Raw genomic sequence first — 19,125 nt, 5'->3', positions numbered from 1 at the left:
ACACAAGCAGGGGGAGTGGGAAAGGGAGAAGCAGGCTTCCCGCCGAGCAGGGAGCCCGATGCGGGGCTCGATCCCAGGACCCTGGGATCATGACCTGAGCCGAAGGCAGACGCTTAACGACTGAGCCACCCAGGCGCCCCTTCCCACTATGCATTTTTAATGAAGGACAAGGGGATAGTAACATGTGATGCCCCATGGAAATGTCACTTGAAGTTAAACACAAATTTCTCCACACTACATGAATTCTGGATCAGTGTTTTGTCCCCCAAGACTTCCATGTAAAATCCTAAAAACAAAACTAAAAAAATAAATCTCGAGTCCACTCTAACCAAAATCCAGTTAGGTGGTACAAGAAACATTCCTGGTCATACCTTACCTGAGGACAGAGGGCTTCTAGCTGGCTTGCTGACATTCGAACAAGTTTTACACCTTCTTCATTGTTTGAAATGGAACAGGCCAAGTTGGCAACCTAAAAGAAGGAACACCGTAAAAAGATCTTTGAAGTTTTTTTCTTTTGATCGCTAAAGAAAACACATGTATACCTACTCCCACCCCGGATCTTCTACAGAACACATGCCAAGAGCATCAACGGTGTTTTATTTCTCACAGATTGATTACCTACTTTGGAGGACAATTTTTTTTTTAAATCTCTGTGCTAAGGAGATAGTACAGACCTATAACAAAGGCCACACTTTAAGTTGGTGACTTAAATTTCAGGGCGTGTAACCCAAGATTTTACATGTGCTCTAATCTGCCTCAACAGCAGCTTCAGAAAGAGGTTCTCGTGGTGCGGACAACAACATGAGAAAATCTAAGGAACCAAGGGCATCAGGAAAGAATAGTTGGTATCCTCAAATAAAAATATACTATGCAGCTGTTCTTGAAAAAAAGAAACAGAAATTCTGAGTTGCTATTCTCATGTGCCGAGTGAATGGATGCTTACTAAGCCAAGAGGAGTTTTACTTGAACACAAAGCTATTTTTCACATAAGAAAATAGTATTAAGACAACATCAAGATGTACCCAAGGCCATCTTCATCAGAAATGTAAAAAGTAACAGGGATGACGTCCCACAGTTAAGAGCAAAACTGTCCTTCGACCAGGTTCTCAAAAGCACTGACAGCTGGCCTCTTTCCTAAATGGTACTGCTTCACTTGAACTAAAATCCTATCCTTCTCATCCAAGTATCTCCATGACACAATTCAGGAAGCCAGAAACAGTCTTTCCAGGTTGTGTCATACTTGCTCTGCTGAGGCCCTGCCGGTGCCGAGAAGGCAGCTCTGGAGCAACTGTGAGGGCTGCGATCACTTATCCATGTTTCTAAATGAACAGGCTTGCCAATTCCATTAGCAACACCAAGGACCAAATGAATACACAGTGCTAAGACACATCTTTCCCCTGGTCGCAAAATGAGTTATGAACGACAAAGGCGTGGGCAGCTCAGTATCAGAGGCACTTTCCAGGAGCTTAAATGCCAGAGTAAACAAGGGCAAGGGTGATAACCTTTGATTTTCACTCCTCCACCCAACGGAAGCACATCAAGGCACAAGAAAAATTACATACTATTATGGCTATTGTTTCCAGTCGTATGGTTAGGGATTATCAGCTTTCTGTAAGACTGCTATCAGAATCCTGCAATGCCTAACCATAAGAAGAAACCAAAGAACTAATGTGCAATTTATACATAACATGTAAGGAAGTGAAAAATTAAGCTAAATCCTTAATGTTTAGGGGACTTCAAGATCCTATAAAGAAGTAACATTTATTACCCCCCCCCCCCCTTAAGATTACAATTCCACTTCCTAGTATCATCTGGATCTGGGCAAAGAGACACTAGTCTTCATGAAGGTAACAGAGTTGATTGGAGACTTCTATTTCTTTAAAAGTTACTGCAGGGGCACCCAGGTGACTCAGCCAGTTAAGCATCTGACTCTTGGTTTTGGCTCAGGTCATGATCTCAGGGAAGTGGGATGGAGTCCCGAGTAGGGCTACATGCTCAGCACAGAATCTGCTTAAGATTCTCTCTCTCCCTCTGCCCCTCCCTCTCTTAAAAAATTACTGCAAAACATGACCAAAACTGTATTTTATAGAATATTAAAACTTTTAAAAAACTTATCTCTCCAATGTACATTTTATGATGCTACAGTGAAGGAAAAAGCTTAAATCAGATGTGTTCATGAATTTGTAACTCCTATTGCCTCAATTCCTTAAGAAGGCATTTTGAAAAACAAATAAAATTTGAGGTTCATCACTGCTTTAACAGCTTGGGGCTAACAAAGATTCCTGGTGAGGTGAGCATACTAAGACCCAGCACCCCCGCCCCACTCCTGCCATTTGGGAGGCCAGCCAAGTGTTAAATTCAGGAAGGTCTGTCACTGTGTTTCTATCTTCTACTCTCTAGTCACGACTACCACAATTTTATTTCAATTTATACTCTCCCAATTTTACGAATCTGTAAAACCCAGAAAAATACTTAAGAAGCAAAGATTATGGAAACTATCATCCGCTGTAGATCAGACACCTGAGAGTGGTGTGTGGCTGAGGCTGAAATGGCTAACTTCTGTAAACCATCTTTCCCATTTCCTGATACAAAACCTAACAAAATAAAGGTTATAAAGGTTATGGAAGACTTGTTCTTTATTTTAAAACATTACTTAAAATGGTTTCTGATGTACTGCTGAAGCAGTTATGTTCTACAAGAGTACACTGCCTGTTTCAGGAGGCCACCCTGCCTGGCTGGGGAGGAGGAAGCGGGCGCCTGTCACTGACAGTCTTCTCCAGATGAATGAGCTTCTATTCACCCTCCAGGGACAGGGCTACTCACTTCTAACAATGACAAATGTGCAAATGCAACATCTCAACTGTAGCTCTCTGAGAGGCTGAGAGGCTAACCTCATATACTAGTGCCAGGCTTGATGACAGTGAAAGCTGACGGTGAGGGGAAGGGCTTCCTAAATGTCTCCTTCTGGGGCTCTAGAAATTTGGGAGAGCAATTAAATACTGAGACTGAAGAAGATTCTCAAGTTTGAATTAAAAATACTTAGAGGAGCTAACTTGTAGAGAACCTGTCAGAGCACTTACCTGCACAGTACCTCTAGATTTGTTCTGAGAATAAATGACTGTATCTCTGCTATCATGGTAAATTGTGTATTAACAACTTAAAGGTCTTTCATTCCTGCTAATCCAAGCAGTGGGCTCAGACTGACACTACGACCACGAGCTTTGAAATCCTGAAGGCCTCTTGCATGGTTTATGCCTACACCGTGTAAATTTGGACCTTGTAGAAGAGCAGAACATTTCAGAAAACCAGCAACTCGCTGATTTAAAAAAAAAAAAAAAAAAAGCCCTGGAGTTCTGCTAGTTTCAAGAGTAGTGCAGTAACAATCTGTGCTGTGGAGAAAGAAAAAAAAATCTCACAGCCAGGCTGTGTCAGTCAACAAACATGACATCTGCACATTACAGAAAAGACAACTTTTCAAACAGTTAGGAAAACTCTACCTTTATACTAGATTTTCTCTTCTGAAGTTCTGTAGTGGAAAAAATAACCCACTATGACAACTTTTTCTCTATTATACATGTGTTGATGACTTTAAATGAAGTTGAAATTCGTTTGAACTCAAACACAAGTTGTTTCCCACTGCCCCGAGTAACTGCTTCTCATTCATATTTGGCTGAGGTGCTCTACTGCCCCTTACTCTGGACCGTCTGAAGGAAGTTAAGATTTCTTTTTGTTCTCGGTAATAAATTAATCATTTATTAGTGACCTAACAGCCTACACCCATTTTGTGGGAGTGAAACAAGGGAGAAGAACTTTGGAAAAGGGAGCTTTTAAGTCTAAGTGGTGATAGAACAACCATAAGGCTGAAGAGGATGAAGCTCAAAACCTAAATTACTTGCCACTGGGGCTTTGGGTCAAGCTACCACCTAAGTTTTCCTCTTTAAAATGGCTGAGTCTGAACTCTCAAAAAAAAAGTACAAAATAACAATAACTCAACTCTCCAAACCTGTCATGCATTAAGTGAGAAGTCCCACTTGCACATCATACAAATTTCAGAACCACTTAAATTTCCACCAGTTACTCCCAAATCCACAAGGGAAATGATGGAACAGAGTAAGCCACCAAAAAACGAAGCATGCATGGATGATAGAAAAATTCCTAATTGGATTGTGGTAATGGCTGCATACTTCTGTAAATTTAGTCAAAATCACTGAATTGTATAGTTAAAAGGGTAAATTTTATAGTCTGTAATTTATGCCTCAAAAATCTTGTTTTTGTTTTTGTTTTTTTAATGCAGGGCTAACCAGGTCTTAATTAAGGAAAATTATCAGAGGCTAGATATGAGAAAGCAGAAATTCAAAGAGGAAAAAAGCAAGCATTGAAAACAGTGTTTATACATGGGTGGGGAATAGAGAAATGGGGTATGAGCCATTCTGTGATCAGAATTTGGGTTTTTTTTTTAAAGATTTTATTTACTTATTTGACAGAGAGAGACACACCAAGAGATGGAATACAAGCAGTGGGAGTGGGAGAGGGAGAAGCAGGCTTCCTGCTGAGCAGGGAGCCCGATGCGGGGCTTGATCCCAGGATCTGGAATCACGACCTGAGCTGAAGGCAGACGCTTAACGACTGAGCCACCCAGGCGCCCCCAGAATTTGGGTTTTTTTTTTTTTTTTTTTTAAAGATTTTATTTATTTATTTGAGAGAGCGAGAATGAGATAGAGAGAGCATGAGAGGGGGAGGGTCAGAGGGAGAAGCAGACTCCCTGCTGAGCAGGGAGCCCGATGCGGGACTCGATCCCGGGACTCCAGGATCATGACCTGAGCCGAAGGCAGTCGCCTAACCAACTGAGCCACCCAGGCGCCCAGAATTTGGGTTTTTAATGGACCAGCAACACCATGGCCCTCACAAGGTAAATGCCTCTGATCTAGTCATGTGTTAGTGGTATCCCTAAGCAACCAACAGAAGCAAATATAAATGGAAATTTTCCCCAATGGAAGGTAATCTAAACCCAGGCCTCAAAGAATTCTCATATGCAAAATGCCAGGAATGTGAATTTACAATAAAAAAAATGCAGGAAGTACACAAGGAGATAAGCTATCTTGGGCAGGAGTAAGCAAAACAATTGTGTAATCAGATCCATAATGATGGCAGATACTCAAATGATCAAAACTGGAGTATTTAAAAATATGTTTCTTATGTTAACAGAAATAAAAGTATACAAAGGAAAAATACACTCAAAAATGACGAGGCATATTGGAGAAGGGTCAAAGTAGAACCACAAGAGAAAATTAGTAACTTCACAACTTCTAGAAGTTTAAAGTAATCTTGACTAAATACTGATAGAAAGAGAATTACTAACCTGTAAAGTAAAACTGAAGAAATTATTCAGGAAAACCAAGAAATTTTCATGATATGGAACTCACACACGAAATTAAAGAGATGTGCAATTAGACTGAAAGAGACTACTATTCAACTATAAAGGATTCAGAAGGAAAGACAAAATGGGAGAGAAGCAATAGTGAAAGAGATTTTGGTTAAAAATTTTTCAGAGTGGATGAAATATAAATTTCAGATTTGAGAAGACATTTTAATAAGTAGGGTGAATAAAAAGAAATCCATACCTGGACATACTATTGTGAAGCTTTACAACAACAAAGACAAGATTTTTAAAACAGCCAGAAAGTTAATACAAATTATTCACAAAGTAAGCTCAGTAAGACTGACTGCTGACTTCTCAATAGCAACAATGGCCAAAGAGATGGGGAAAAGGATCTTCAAATTGGGGCGGGGGGCGGGGGGGCAGGGAGGGCAGCAATGGAGAAATCATCCTAGGACCGTACATTCAATGAAATTATTTTTCCAAGATTTGGGGCACAATAAAGACATTAAAACCAACAAAACCAAAACAACCTGAGAGCATTTACTCCAGACAGATCTTCCCTACCCTGACTAAAGCAGTTTGTAACAAAAATGCTTCAAGAAAAAGGTAAGTAATTCCAGATGGAGGGCTTAACAACATACAAGAAGAAATGAGAAGCAATGAAAATAATGTATCAGGTACAATTTAAGCCAAGTTGAAAAAATGAATACAGCAACACTAATGGGGCTAAAACTTAAAAGAAAGCACTGGACAACAGTGATATTTAAGTTGGAGAATGGTGGAAGTTAAAGCATTCTAAGATTCTGACATTGTTTCAGAAAGAGGAAAAGAAACTGATTAACCTCAACCTCTGAGTTCAACATGCATGCTAAAACATCCAGAGTTACTACTAAAAAAACAGAGCTCACCATTTCCAAACAAGAAGAAGGGATAAAAATAGGAGGTGAGAAAATCAATTAATCAATCCAGAAGCGGAAAGATAATCAGAGGAGGGATGGAAACAGACTGTAAAGAAGGAAAAAGAGAACAAAATGTAATGGTAAAAATGAATCCACATGTCATAACAGTAATGAAATGTGTATGTACAAAACTCTCTAACTGGAAAAAAAACCCTGCTAAACTGAGTAAAAATAAGTAAACGTATGCTCTTTATAAAATACACTTATAAACAAAGGTCGTACACTATTTTAAAAAAGAAAGGAGAAAGCTACACTGGGATGATCAGAAGGAAGCACCTGACTCACAGCCCTCTGTTCTCCCCAATATTGTCACTGGGAGGCTGAAGGCCACATGCTAGGCCCCTCACGAGATCACAGCTGTTTGCATCTCAACTCAGTGGCAACTGAATGATACGACCTTGCCTTTTTAAAGAGAAATGACCAGATTAAAAAAAAGATAATCATGTGGAATCTGTCACTGTATTAGGTATTAAAATGTTGAGGACTCTATTTAATCATTAAATGACCTTTATATATAAATATATAAAAGCTCCATGTAAGGATTCTTTCCACATTTTTAGGATAGGCTATTTCCCATGAAAAAATGGGCATCCTCCCTCCATTCTAAAGACAACAACTATACAACTGATTGTTTCATCCTTTCCACCTTGCTACCAGGAAATTCCATGCCAAATCCAAATGCAGTCATAGTAATTATAGTTGAAAATTGTCTATTATTCTTTTCCTAGGTCCTGATTTTCTACATCTACCTTATTTTATCATGTATGTCTTTATTTGAAATAAGCCATATCAAGTTTAATTTAGGGAGAGACAGGACATAAATATAAGCATCTCTAATAAAAGGATTAGAAAAAAATACCATAAACTATTTTAAAAGACTTGGTTATTTGATATTTTCTTAAACGCTTTCATTGTAAATCGCCACCTAGATGATACAATAATCATTTCCATTTACTTGGTTATCATATGGACCACTTTAAAAGTTCCCCATTTCTCACTACAGATAGAACATCAGTTCATCAGCTCTACTGATGAGCAAACAGGAGGGCCTATACTCTTCTGGAGCAGGATGAAGTCTGGGCAGTGCTTCCTTTGTCATTCCTACCAATGTTCCAAGAGAAAAGAATCCTGATGTTCCCTGAGAACAAAGTTCATCTACTGCCTTCACTAGACCAGCCCAAAATTTGACTAAGTGGTTAAGTTCAGCCAAAAACACTTGTTTTGGATATGAGGTGTTAAAATAGTACACACAAGACACTTCTGTTTTGCAGACTCATGCATATGAACTTACAGACCTTTGAAAATGTGGGAAGACCAAGCTCAATAGGCTTAGTAAATTCTTTTGGAATCCAAGGTCAGCATCTCCCCCCCCCCCCCCGCCTCACCAAGAACACTGATTGTTTAAACATACTACAAGTCCTAGAAAACTGAAGCTTCATTTACTCTGCTATTTACAAGAATTTCAGTCTACAGTATTATACAGAAGCACTGAGAAAATACTGAAGATGTCACAGGTGGATCATATACAGGCAGTGTTCAATTCAAATGCTCCTTACAGAGACTTCTTCAAGGCTACTTTACTGTGCATCATCAGCAAACCACAGTACATAAGTAATAATGCAGATCATTCAATCTGCAGTAAAAATACACATTTCAAGCGAATAAAGTCCTGGATAATGGGAAATATTTGGGGTGTGGGTGGCTTACAGGGCAATGCAACAAGCAATGATAATCCAATTCAAAAGCATACCAGTTATTTATTTTGGTTCTTTTTTTTTTTTTTAAAGATTTTATTTATTTATCTGAGAGAGAGAGAATGAGAGAGAGCACATGAGAGGGGGGAGGGTCAGAGGGAGAAGCAGACTCCCCGCTGAGCAGGGAGCCCGATGCGGGACTCGATCCAGGGACTCCAGGATCATGACCTGAGCGAAGGCAGTCGCTTAACCAACTGAGCCACCCAGGCGCCCTATTTTGGTTCTTTTTAAAAAGATTTTATTTATTCATTTTTGAGAGAGAGAGAGTTTGCACACCCACACACAGGTGTAGGGGGAGGGGCAGAGGGAGAAGGAGGCTCCCCACTGAGCAGGGAGTCCAATGCAATATGGGACCTGATCCCAGAACCCAGGGATTATGACCTGAGCGGAAGGCAGACGCTTAACTGACTGAGCCACCCAGGCATCCTACTTTTTGGTTCTTAAAACACAAAACAATGAACTAGATACCATCTTATTGTAGCAAGTTCATTACATTAAGAGGCCCATTTTAATGCAATGTCTGGGGCTGAGTGGAAAGGGGTATTAAGTGATACATAGTTTTTATAAGCAAGATTGCATGAATGGCATTTTTCCTATTTCATTCTCAATTCATGAAATTGAAAAAGAACTCAGAAGAAAGCAAAATTAAAAGGGAAAACTGACTGCTCCTTAGCTATTAAGCTGCTCACAGCCAAGGGAGGTAGGCAAAGAATGAAGCAATTAAAAAGGACACGTGAGTGTTGCATTATTGACAAAAAGGTTAATATTTCTGACAAAATAAATTTTTTATCTCAATACACTTTAAATTGAAGAGCAACATAAAGAAATCATTAACTTGATATGGGAGAAAGAGTCAAGTATAAAAGGTGTTATCATTACCCAGAAGCACAGCCTTGCCCTTTCATTAAGAAGATGAAAGAAAAGCCCTCAGCGCTATACTGTAGAGCAGAAGAAAATGGTGAAAAGAAGCATCACCCAGCTCACCAGTAATGACCTTCAGCTCTTGCTCCCTTACTCACTGACCTTGGGGACACACAACCTCTATGCACCCTTCGCATAAAAAAATGGATTTTGATACCTTGTGGTAATGGATTCCACTGACAAATGTGGTATGAGACAGTCAGAGGTCCCAGCCAGAACCTGAGAAAGTAAGTTAAGAACAACTTCACGGGCAAACACTCCATTATTTGCTTTTTCAAATAAAACAGAGTGTAACTGAATGAGGATCCAATCGGCAGCCAGCCCTACACAGCCTTCTGGACACTAACTGTGTGGACACAGAGGGACTGGAGAAATTTGCTTCTGCTTCTAAAACCTTAAGAGTCAGTATATGGTTTTTATTCTTGAAATTAATCTTTTATTTCCATAATGTGATATACAAGGAAGGCACCATAAAAAGGTTTCCATTTTTAAATGGGTGTTATCCCTAATACTACTCAGAAACTATTTTATATATTTGAAGCAACTTTACATGACACCCCAAATTAAAGCATAACCTTTTTATACTATTTTACTTGGTCTGGAAAGAAAGTATTTCTATTAAAGCAATAAATAAGACTTCCAAAAACCAAGTTAGCAAGTGCCAACACATCTGCTCCAATTTTATTTTGGTCATGTATTAAAATGCTACTTAAATAACAGTTTTAGCTCAGCTTCCATTTAAAATGCTGATAAAATGGATAACTTTTTTCACATATCATCTTAGCGTCATTTGTATCACATTATACAAAATAAACAGACTATATAAATTACTTTTATTGTCTTTCTCTCTATAGTAGAGCATAACTCGCATGGGCGTGAAGATTTGTGTTCCATTCATTACTACCTCCTAGTGCCTAGAACAGTGACTGGGACATATCAAGAATACTATAAATATGTCATAAGACTCTATCACAATTTTTTTTCTCCCTCAACTATAGAAAATTTGCTATAGGCTTTTGAAAGCTCTGTGCTAACAAACAAAAATATTTCTGAAATCAGTGTCAGCTCATCTTTGAAAAGTTTCCAATTTTCCCCTTCATCTTCACATCCCAAAAAATTTTACAATTAATCCCCTCATGTACACATTATACAGAATGATGTGTTATGATGCTCTTTTGTATAAACATTACAAATACTCAGGCTTAATATCAATGATGTTCAGTTATAACATACAGCTCTACATTTCTCAAAGTCCAGTCCTGAGACCAGTGAATGATAATCCTGGGGGACGGTGTTCCAGGGATCTGAAGGTTGAGCACCTCAGTAACTTTACTGTTTATTACCTGAGAACTAGTATTCATTCATTCATCTAGTAGTTAGTGAGTACCTACTATGTTCCAGGCACTGTTCTAGGCCCATGTTCTCAACGAATTTACATTCTATTAGAGTATGAGGTGGGGAACAGAAAAATAAGAAAACAAAACAGACCTAATAATTTCAAATAGTGAAAAATGTTATAGAGGCTATAAAGCAGATGAATGGTTTAAAAAAAAAATGGTGGAAGGTGGAATGGAGGGGATGAGGGAACCAGGAGAGCCTCTATGCACAGGAAACATTTGAGCAAAAGCCTGTGGGGTAGAGGATAAGTGGACAGAACATTCCAGGCAGAGGGCCCATGGAGTGCAGAGGACGTAAGGTGGTGACATGTTTGGCTTCACTTCAGTGCTGAAGAGCACATTTTTCTAACACCCAATAAATCAGACCACCCAGTTTAGGGATCACATGTGAGAGGAGTACATCTAATGTGAAGGAGCAGCTATCATACAATAGCAGCACCCAAGTGTTCATGTGGAAAATGTTTTTAAGGGGGGGCAAAGCACAAAAAGAAAAAGAGAAAGACTAGAAGCAGCTGGAAAGGCAGGCAGGGTACCTTATGGACCACAGTTAAGAATGCGGGTTTTAGGGGGTGCTTGGGTGGCTCAGTCAGTTAAGTGTCTAACTCTTGGTTTCCGCTCAGCTCAGAGTCATGAGATCAAGCCCCACGTCAGGCTCAGGGCTGAGCTTGGAGCCTGCTTAATATCTCTCTCTCCCTCTGCCTCTGTCCCTTCCCCCCTGCCTCTGCTTGAGTGCACACATGCTGTCTCTCTCTCTCTGTAAATAAATAAATCTTAAAGCAGCAGCAGAAGCAGAAGACTGTGGGTTTTAGGATTTTATGTGAAGTGTGCCTAGAAAGCCACAGCTGAATGGGTCCTGAAGCAAAGGAATGATGTGATCTGATTTAAAGGGGTCATGCTGGCTGCTCTACAAAAAAGAAACTAGAGAGAGACAAGAGTGCAAGCACAAAAATCAGCTAGGAGGCAGTGGCAGAAGTCCAGTGAGACAGGATGGCTCAGACTAGGGAAGTGACCATGGAATAAAGAAAAGACAGGATATGGGGAGGACATGTAGATTAAATACGGAACATGAGGGGAAAAAAGAAGACTCAAGGACGACTCCTAGATTTTCGGCTTGAACAACTGGGTAGAATGGTGGCCCCCCCCCCCCCCCAAAAAAGCCAGAAAAACAAAAAACAAGGATGTTTATCAAAACATTACATTTAATAATGAAAGACTAAAACAACCTAAATAACCGACATGCCTAATGGTAGGGGACTAGTTAAATAAATGGACCAGTATGCAATCAACAGAAATACTACAAATGACTACTTCGTAATACAATAAAATGGCTATGACATGGCAAGCAGGAGAAAAACACATTACATCGTAACAAATTATGATACCATTTGCCTCCAAAAATAAATCAGTATATCAGTTTTATAAATTTTTTTAAAAAGTCAACCCACAAAGTAAGTATAAATCTTCTCCAAAATGTTACTTTTTATTCTTTGTGCTTTTCTTTTCCAAATTCTCTAAAATGAACTCATATTTCTCTTTTATATTTTTTTTAAAGCTGTATTTTTAAATGGCAATGTCCCAAAACCATACCTACCTAAACTGGTGCTTTTTTTCCTCCTCAAGCACCTTGCTCCATAGGGATGCTTTCAGAAACTCCTGCAATATCTCTAATATTGAGATATGAGCAAATGGGCAAATGAGCAAATGAGCCTAAGCGCTGTTGCCACAGAGCAACCCTGGACAAACTGGCTGATGAGAGTTTTATGTTGAGTTTAGATTCCTACCGCAACAACTTCACAGCATCCCCAAATGGTTCTGGGAAGAAGCCTGGCTGCACTTTGGTGCTGAAGGGCACATCTTCTAACACCCAATAAATCAGACTACCGGCTTAGGGATCAGATGTGAGAGGAGTGCATCTAAGCCCACAGAGTAGATACCTGATATACAGCAGCACCCAAATATTCATGGGGAAAACTGGGGGGCAGGGAGGGTGGAGAAAAAGAAAAAAAGGAATTACTGGACAGCACGTTAACAGAATCTCCTGTGGGAAGCTGATAAGCAGCTGGAATGCACACAGCTGCTGCTAGAATATAAACTATGCTTCCTGTAGGTATCCCAATGTTAATGGGGTGACCACGGAAGTTACCAAAAAGGATATAAGGGAATAATGTAGACATGTTTTATCTAGATTAAATTTAGAGTGCAAGATAAAAATAAGGGGATTCTAAACAGGCTGAATGGCCAACTATATACTAAGAATTGTCCAATCAAGAGAATGATTTCTAGTGGCAAGCTGTAAGGTTCTAGGAATTTAAAAATTTTTGAGTAGCCACTAAAAATGATGAAATTAGCAAAAATAATTTGCTGGGGTTTTCTTTCTTCCTTCCTTTCTCTCTCTCTCTCTTTTTTTAAGATTTTATTTTATTTGAGAGAGAGAGAGAATGAGACTGAGCAAGGGAGCCTGCACGGGACTCAATCCTAGGACCCTGTGATCATGACCTGAGCCGAAGGCAGACATTTAGCTGACTGAGCCACCCAGGTGCCCCTAATTTGCAGTTTTTTAATCCCAAAATATTACATTTTAACATGTAATCAACATAAAAAGCTAATGAGATATTGGACATTCTTTTTCCATACCATATCTTCGAAATCAGGTGTGGGTTTATAACTGACAGCTCCTCTCAATTCACATGTGCACAGCAGTAAAAAAGAGAGGAAGTTCCAGAGAAGGAGACTGTGGCTCCCCTTTCCTGACAACCAGAGAACCCAGCAAAGTCCCCCTACAGAAGCAGTCCAGGAAAAGATAAGTAACAATACACGGATGTTACAAAGAAGGGGGATTTACATATCAGAATGAGAATCTATGATTCTACAAGAAAAAAACCACTCACTGTGGTGTGAAGAGATGGACCCAATTCCTGAAGAACAGAAAACCTAGCTCCCAGGGGGGAGAACCTCCAGGGAAAAGAAGAACAATGCAAGAAGAACCAGATAAGAGAAATAGTAAGTCACTGGGTAAATGGCCACAAACAGGATGCAGTAAAGCTGCAGAAAACAAACACCAGCCCTGTCTTACCTCTTCTATTCTACATGGCTTTATGGCAGTATGGCCATCTACCTGAAAACTAGGCATTCCACATTCCTTCAAGATGGGGAGGTGTTTCCTGGAAGGCAACTTCCATACCCGAGACTGCATCAGTTAATGATAAGAGTGTCTTTGTTATTCATCACTGGCCCTGACAGTTTATGCTAATGAGGTAACTCCTGGTGGGCCCCTAAGTACACACTCTCCTGATTCTAGGAGTTGTTCTAGCACATTATCAGACCTCAAGAGGGTCATGGGAAGCCCCCAAATTTGTAGCCAGTTGGTCAGAAGTGTGGGCAGCCTGGGGACCCTCCAAACTTGCAGGAAGTGCAGCAGTCATGTGAGGGGGGGTCATGAGGACTCCTAAATGTAAAGTCACTTAGGTCAGAAGAGCATGTGGCAGGTTCCATCTACAGTGAGAGCAATCTTGCTGGGGATCATGCCCTTTATCTGTGGGGTCTGTGCTAACTGCAGATGGTTAGCAGAGAGTTTTACTTCAGTTTTTCATCTTATTTTTTACTGCAGTATTTTAAAAAGTCAAACCTATCTGGTAGAATTCTCAGGGCTGCAGAATCTGCGCCCCTCCTTTCCTGCTAGCGCCACTAGCCCGACTCAACTTTCCCAAGTTCTCTTACTTCCCTAAACCCCGAGGAAAGACTGCAAAAGGCCACAAAAACCAAAGTCAGCTGACATTTACTCCAATTTAAGAAGGAACTAATGCAACAAAAAAAGTAAAGAGATTAACAAAACAATCAAAATGAAGTATTTCGGGGCGCCTGGGTGGCTCAGTCGTTAAGCGTCTGCCTTCGGCTCAGGTCATGATCCCAGGGTCCTGGGTTCGAGCCCCAAATCGGGCTCCCTGCTCGGCGGGAAGCCTGCTTCTCCCTCTCCCACTCCCCCTGCTTGTGTTCCCTCTCTCGCTGTGTCTGTCAAATAAATAAATCAAATCTTAAAACAACAACAATAACAACAAAATGAAGTATTTCACCTTTGTTTAAAACAAGTCCCTCACTAGTTCAGTGTTCATCATAATACATAAGCAGTGTGGGGCAGAGAAGCCTTGTCACTGAAGGATAAAGTTCTGCCTTGAGTCAAGAATTTTACACTTCTACAACACTTTAAAAACTCATTTCCTTTTCAAGCACATATGCAATTATATATCCTAGTATCTCTATTACCATAAATGCAATTCAACTGTTTGCAGAGTTGTACTACAAAGCCTTTAGTTATGCCTCAGGCAATAAAAAGGATGTCATTTAATACATACCTATGATAAGTACGAGGGTGTGTGTCTGTGTGTGTGTGTATGTGTGTGTGTGACAGGGGCGAGAAAGAGGTCAGAACTGAGTTGTGATAGGGAACACCAAACCCTAAACTCAAAAGGTTAGTAAAGTTCAGAATGAAATAAAAAAGTGGAAGCATGGACAATGCTCCTGAAGCAAGATCTCCAGAGCCACCAGGTCCACATAATGCTGTCCACTACACTAACAAGCTCAAAAGGCAGAGCCCTCACTGCTGGAGGATGTTAGGTAAGTTACTTAACCTCCCTAAGCCACAGTTTCCTTACCAAGAAATGCTGTTGTAGAAAAGGCACGGTATCTGCATACACCTGGTTGCACAGCAGATGCGCAGCAACAGCAAGTGTCAACTGTGTTGGATGAGGATGACAGAGCAGAGCCCTCCAGCACTAGAGACAAGGGCTCCCTCTCTGAGGTTCAGGGACCAATGAGCTGGTTCCCATGCCACTACCGGTACCTGTTACCCTATGCCTTGGGCTGACAGTGTCCTTGCTTTCTGCTTTACAGGCATACTTTCTAATATGCAGGCTACTTAGAGGAGGTTGGCCTCCTAAAGACAATCTTTGTGTATCTGGAGGTTATACCTCATGCTGTCATTGACTACGGTGAATGATTATGCTTAAACACAGACACAAAATGATATTCTTCTGATTTTAATTCCAAATGAATCATTAACTTGAATAGAAGACTGACCTATGACCCACAACTATATGGTCAACTAATCTTTGACAAAGCAGGGAAGAATGTCCAATGGAAAGTCTCTTCAACAAATGGTGTTGGGAAAACTGGACAACAACACACAGAAGAATGAAACTGGACCACTTTCTTACACCAGACACAAAAATAAATTCAGAATGGATGAAAGACCTAAATATGAGACAGGAAACCATCAAAATCCTAGAGGAGAACACAGGGCAGCAAACTCTTTGACCTCAGCTGCAGCAACTTCTTACTAGACACGTCACAGGAAGCAAAGGAAACAAAAGCAAAAATGAACTACTGGTACTTCATCAAGATAAAAAAGCTTCTGGACAGCAAAGGAATCAATCAACAAAACCAAAAGGCAGCCTATGCAATGAGAGAAGATATCTGCAAATGATATATCTGATAAAGGGTTAGTATCCAAAATCTTAAAGAGCTTATCAAACTCAATACCCCAAAAACAAATAATCCAGTTAAGAAATGGGGAGAAGACATGAATAGACACTTTTCCAAAGAAGACATCCAGATGGCTGGGGCGCCTGGGTAGTTCAGTCAGCTAAGCATCTGACTTCGGCTCAGGTCATGATTTTTGGGGTCCTGGGATTGGGCCCATGTTGGGCTCCACGCTCAGCTTCTGCTCTCCCTCTGCTTCTCTCTCTCCCTCTGCCACTCCCCCTGCTCTCTCTCTCAAATAAATAATCTTTAAAAATAATAAATCACATTTTGTACATGGTTTAAAAATAATAAATTACATTAATAATGTGCATGTGCATGCCCACACTTCTGACCAACTGGGTACAAATTTGGGGGCTTCCCATGGCCCTCTTGAGGTGGCTCAGCTGGTTAAACAGCTGCCTTCAGCTCAGAGATCATGATTCCAGAGTTCCAGGATCGAGCCCTGCATGGATCAAGCCCAAGCTCAGCAGGGGGTCTTGCTTCTCCCACTGCCCCTCGCCCCACCTGTGCTCTCTCTCTCAATAAATAAAATCTTTAAAATAATAACAGAAAGAAGACATCGAGATGGCTAACAGACACATGAAAAGATGCTCAACATCACTCATCATCAGGGAAATACAAATCAAAACCATGATGAGATAGCACTTCACACCTGTCAGAATGGCTAAAATTAACAACAAAAGAAACAAAAGTGTTGGTGAGGATGCAGAGAAAGGGGAACCCTCTTGAATCATTGGTGGGAATGCAAGCTGGTGCAGCCACTCTGGAAAACAATATGGAGCTTCCTTAAAAAGTTAAAAATAGGACTACTGTACAACCCAGCAACTACACTCCTAGATATTTACCCAAAGGATACAAAAACACAGAAAAGGTACATGTACCCTGATGTTATAGCAGCATTATCAACAATAGCCAAAGTATGGAAAGAGCCCAAATGTTCATCGACTGAGAAATGGATAAAGATGTGGTGTATAGAATATTACTCAGCCAACAAAACGAATGAAATCTTACCATTTGCAACACGAGGATGTATTATGCTAAATGAAGTCAGTCAGAGAAAGACAAATACCATATGATTTCAATCATATGTGGAATTTAGGAAACAAAACAGATATTATTAGGAGGCTGCGCGGGAGGGGGCAAAAGAGGTTTTTTTTTTTTTTTTTTTTTTTTTAAGATTTTATTTATTTATTTGACAGAGAGAGAGAGACAGCGAGAGAGGGAACACAAGCAGGGGGAGTGGGAGAGGGAGAAGCAGGCCTCCTGCCAAGCGGGAAGCCCGATGCGGGGCTCGATCCCAGGACCCTGGGATCATGACCTGAGCCGAAGGCAGATGCTTAACGACTGAGCCACCCAGGCGCCCCGCAAAAGAGATTCTTAAAGATAGAAAACAAACCGAGGGTTGGTGGAGGGAGGTGGGTAGGGGATAGGCTAGATGGGTGATTGGTACTGACGAGAGTACTTGCTATGATGAGCAATGCATGTTTTATGTAAATGATGAGTCACTGAATTCTACTCCTGAAACCCAATACTGACTGCACTGTATGTTAACTAACTAGAATTAAAAAAAAAAAGACTGACCTATGTATTGTGTACATAATTCAGGTCAAAATACATTTAATGGTCAAAGAAAACATGATGTAAAATCAGTAATGCATTTAATGTGATTACTGATGTTTTCCTTGGAATATTTTTATGGCATTAACCTGGACTACGTCACTATAAATCCAAATGTACAAGACACATATTTTACATAAAAGGCCCATTTTCTATTCTTACATAATGACCAACTTACCAAATGATCTATGTAATATTTTTTCCAAATATTAGATGCTTTACATTGAGGTTATAAAATCAAATAACTTGAGAACATGCTTTCTATGTGTCAGTTTTTAAAAATAAAATAATAGTTAAATAATATAATTTCACATACTAAAAGGTAGTAGCAAGCCTAACTTACCTGGAAATTAAGTAGCAATTCACTTCTCTTTTTTCTTGTCACCTTACTAAACAATCACTTACATAAAGATTTCTATTGTTCAAACATATCTAATTAACAGCATGTTTCTTCATTTTAAAACAAGATGACTGGACTAAGTCTATGTCTCAGGCAAAGAATTAAGCACCTGACAGAGACCATCTCTTTCAGATCTCAAAATATTCCTGAGACAGGTATCATTAGTATCCTCATTCTACAAAAAAGAAATGGAAATTTAGAAAGGTTATTTTGCCAGGATGCAGCCCAGGATGTAAGCCATGCAGTTTCTCCAATTTCTAGACACTACTCCCTTTTATAGTATCTTTTAAGTTCAGATATGTCACAATCTATCTTTATTTGCATTAACGTTAAGTGGAGATGTTAAGTTTCTAGGACAGGGACTATCTATATTTAATCATGCACATAATTAATGTAAACTGACCAAAATTGGTAGTTTGGCATAGATGTAAAGTAATGGCCAAAGACTTTCATCTCATACATATTGTATATTAGGTGAGCCCCTAAAATTTTTAGCTGATTAAATAATGTGATTAAAAAATCACCAGTCCTCCAAGTTACCTAGAGTTAATAAAACTGCTAACACACTTACCTCAATTAATTTGTTGGCATGTTCACGGAAAACCTGGGCATATTCCTTAACTTCTTTCTCATTTCCATTCTTTGCAGCTTCAATCAATACTAGAAGTGGAACGTTGGTTTCCAGGAATGAATCTGAAACATGGTCCATGACGGCTTTGCGGAGCTAATAAATGAATTGTAAAAAATCTGATTTTATTTCTACCAAGAAACTAGACTGCTTTTTTTCTCTTGTACTTTTAAATCTTAATGGAAGCTCATGATAGCCTGGCTGCACTTACATGAGGATCCCTCATGTAAGCTGTGCAGTTATATAATGTGCAACATAAGAAACATGATCCTGAAGATAATGGTTATGCTATAGTTACAGCATTTCAGCAATAAAATCTCAGGTTTCAAGATAACATCCTTTTTTTTTTCTTGGGAATTACAAAACTAAAGCTTATATCTTAAAGGAATAATACAAAGCTGAAGAGAAAGCAGCTCTGGGCTGAATTGACACATAGCCTTGGAATATATGTAATTAGCCTAACTGGCTAACTAAAAATGAAAAGACAGGATTAAGTACTTTCTGGTTTATCTGAAGAGGGTTAGCACACCG

General features: G+C 39.8%; 1 protein-coding gene across 2 annotated transcripts in view; it reads right to left on the bottom strand.

Annotated features, from left to right (window-relative positions):
- CTNNA1 (catenin alpha 1) overlaps positions 1 to 19,125 on the bottom strand; it is a 310,525-nt gene that overhangs the window by 30,889 nt on the left and 260,511 nt on the right. For both annotated transcript variants that reach the window (XM_021701882.1, XM_021701880.1), the window contains exons 9-10: positions 18,538 to 18,690; positions 377 to 469 (exon numbers count right to left, since the gene is read on the bottom strand). In XM_021701882.1, the coding sequence (XP_021557557.1) occupies positions 377 to 469; positions 18,538 to 18,690 (246 nt within the window). The remainder of the gene's footprint in view (positions 1 to 376; positions 470 to 18,537; positions 18,691 to 19,125) is intronic.

This window comes from Neomonachus schauinslandi, chromosome 7 (genome assembly GCF_002201575.2).
Source record: "Neomonachus schauinslandi chromosome 7, ASM220157v2, whole genome shotgun sequence".
NCBI classification, from domain to species: Eukaryota; Metazoa; Chordata; class Mammalia; order Carnivora; family Phocidae; genus Neomonachus; species Neomonachus schauinslandi.
This window is presented reverse-complemented; position numbering and strand designations above follow the sequence as displayed.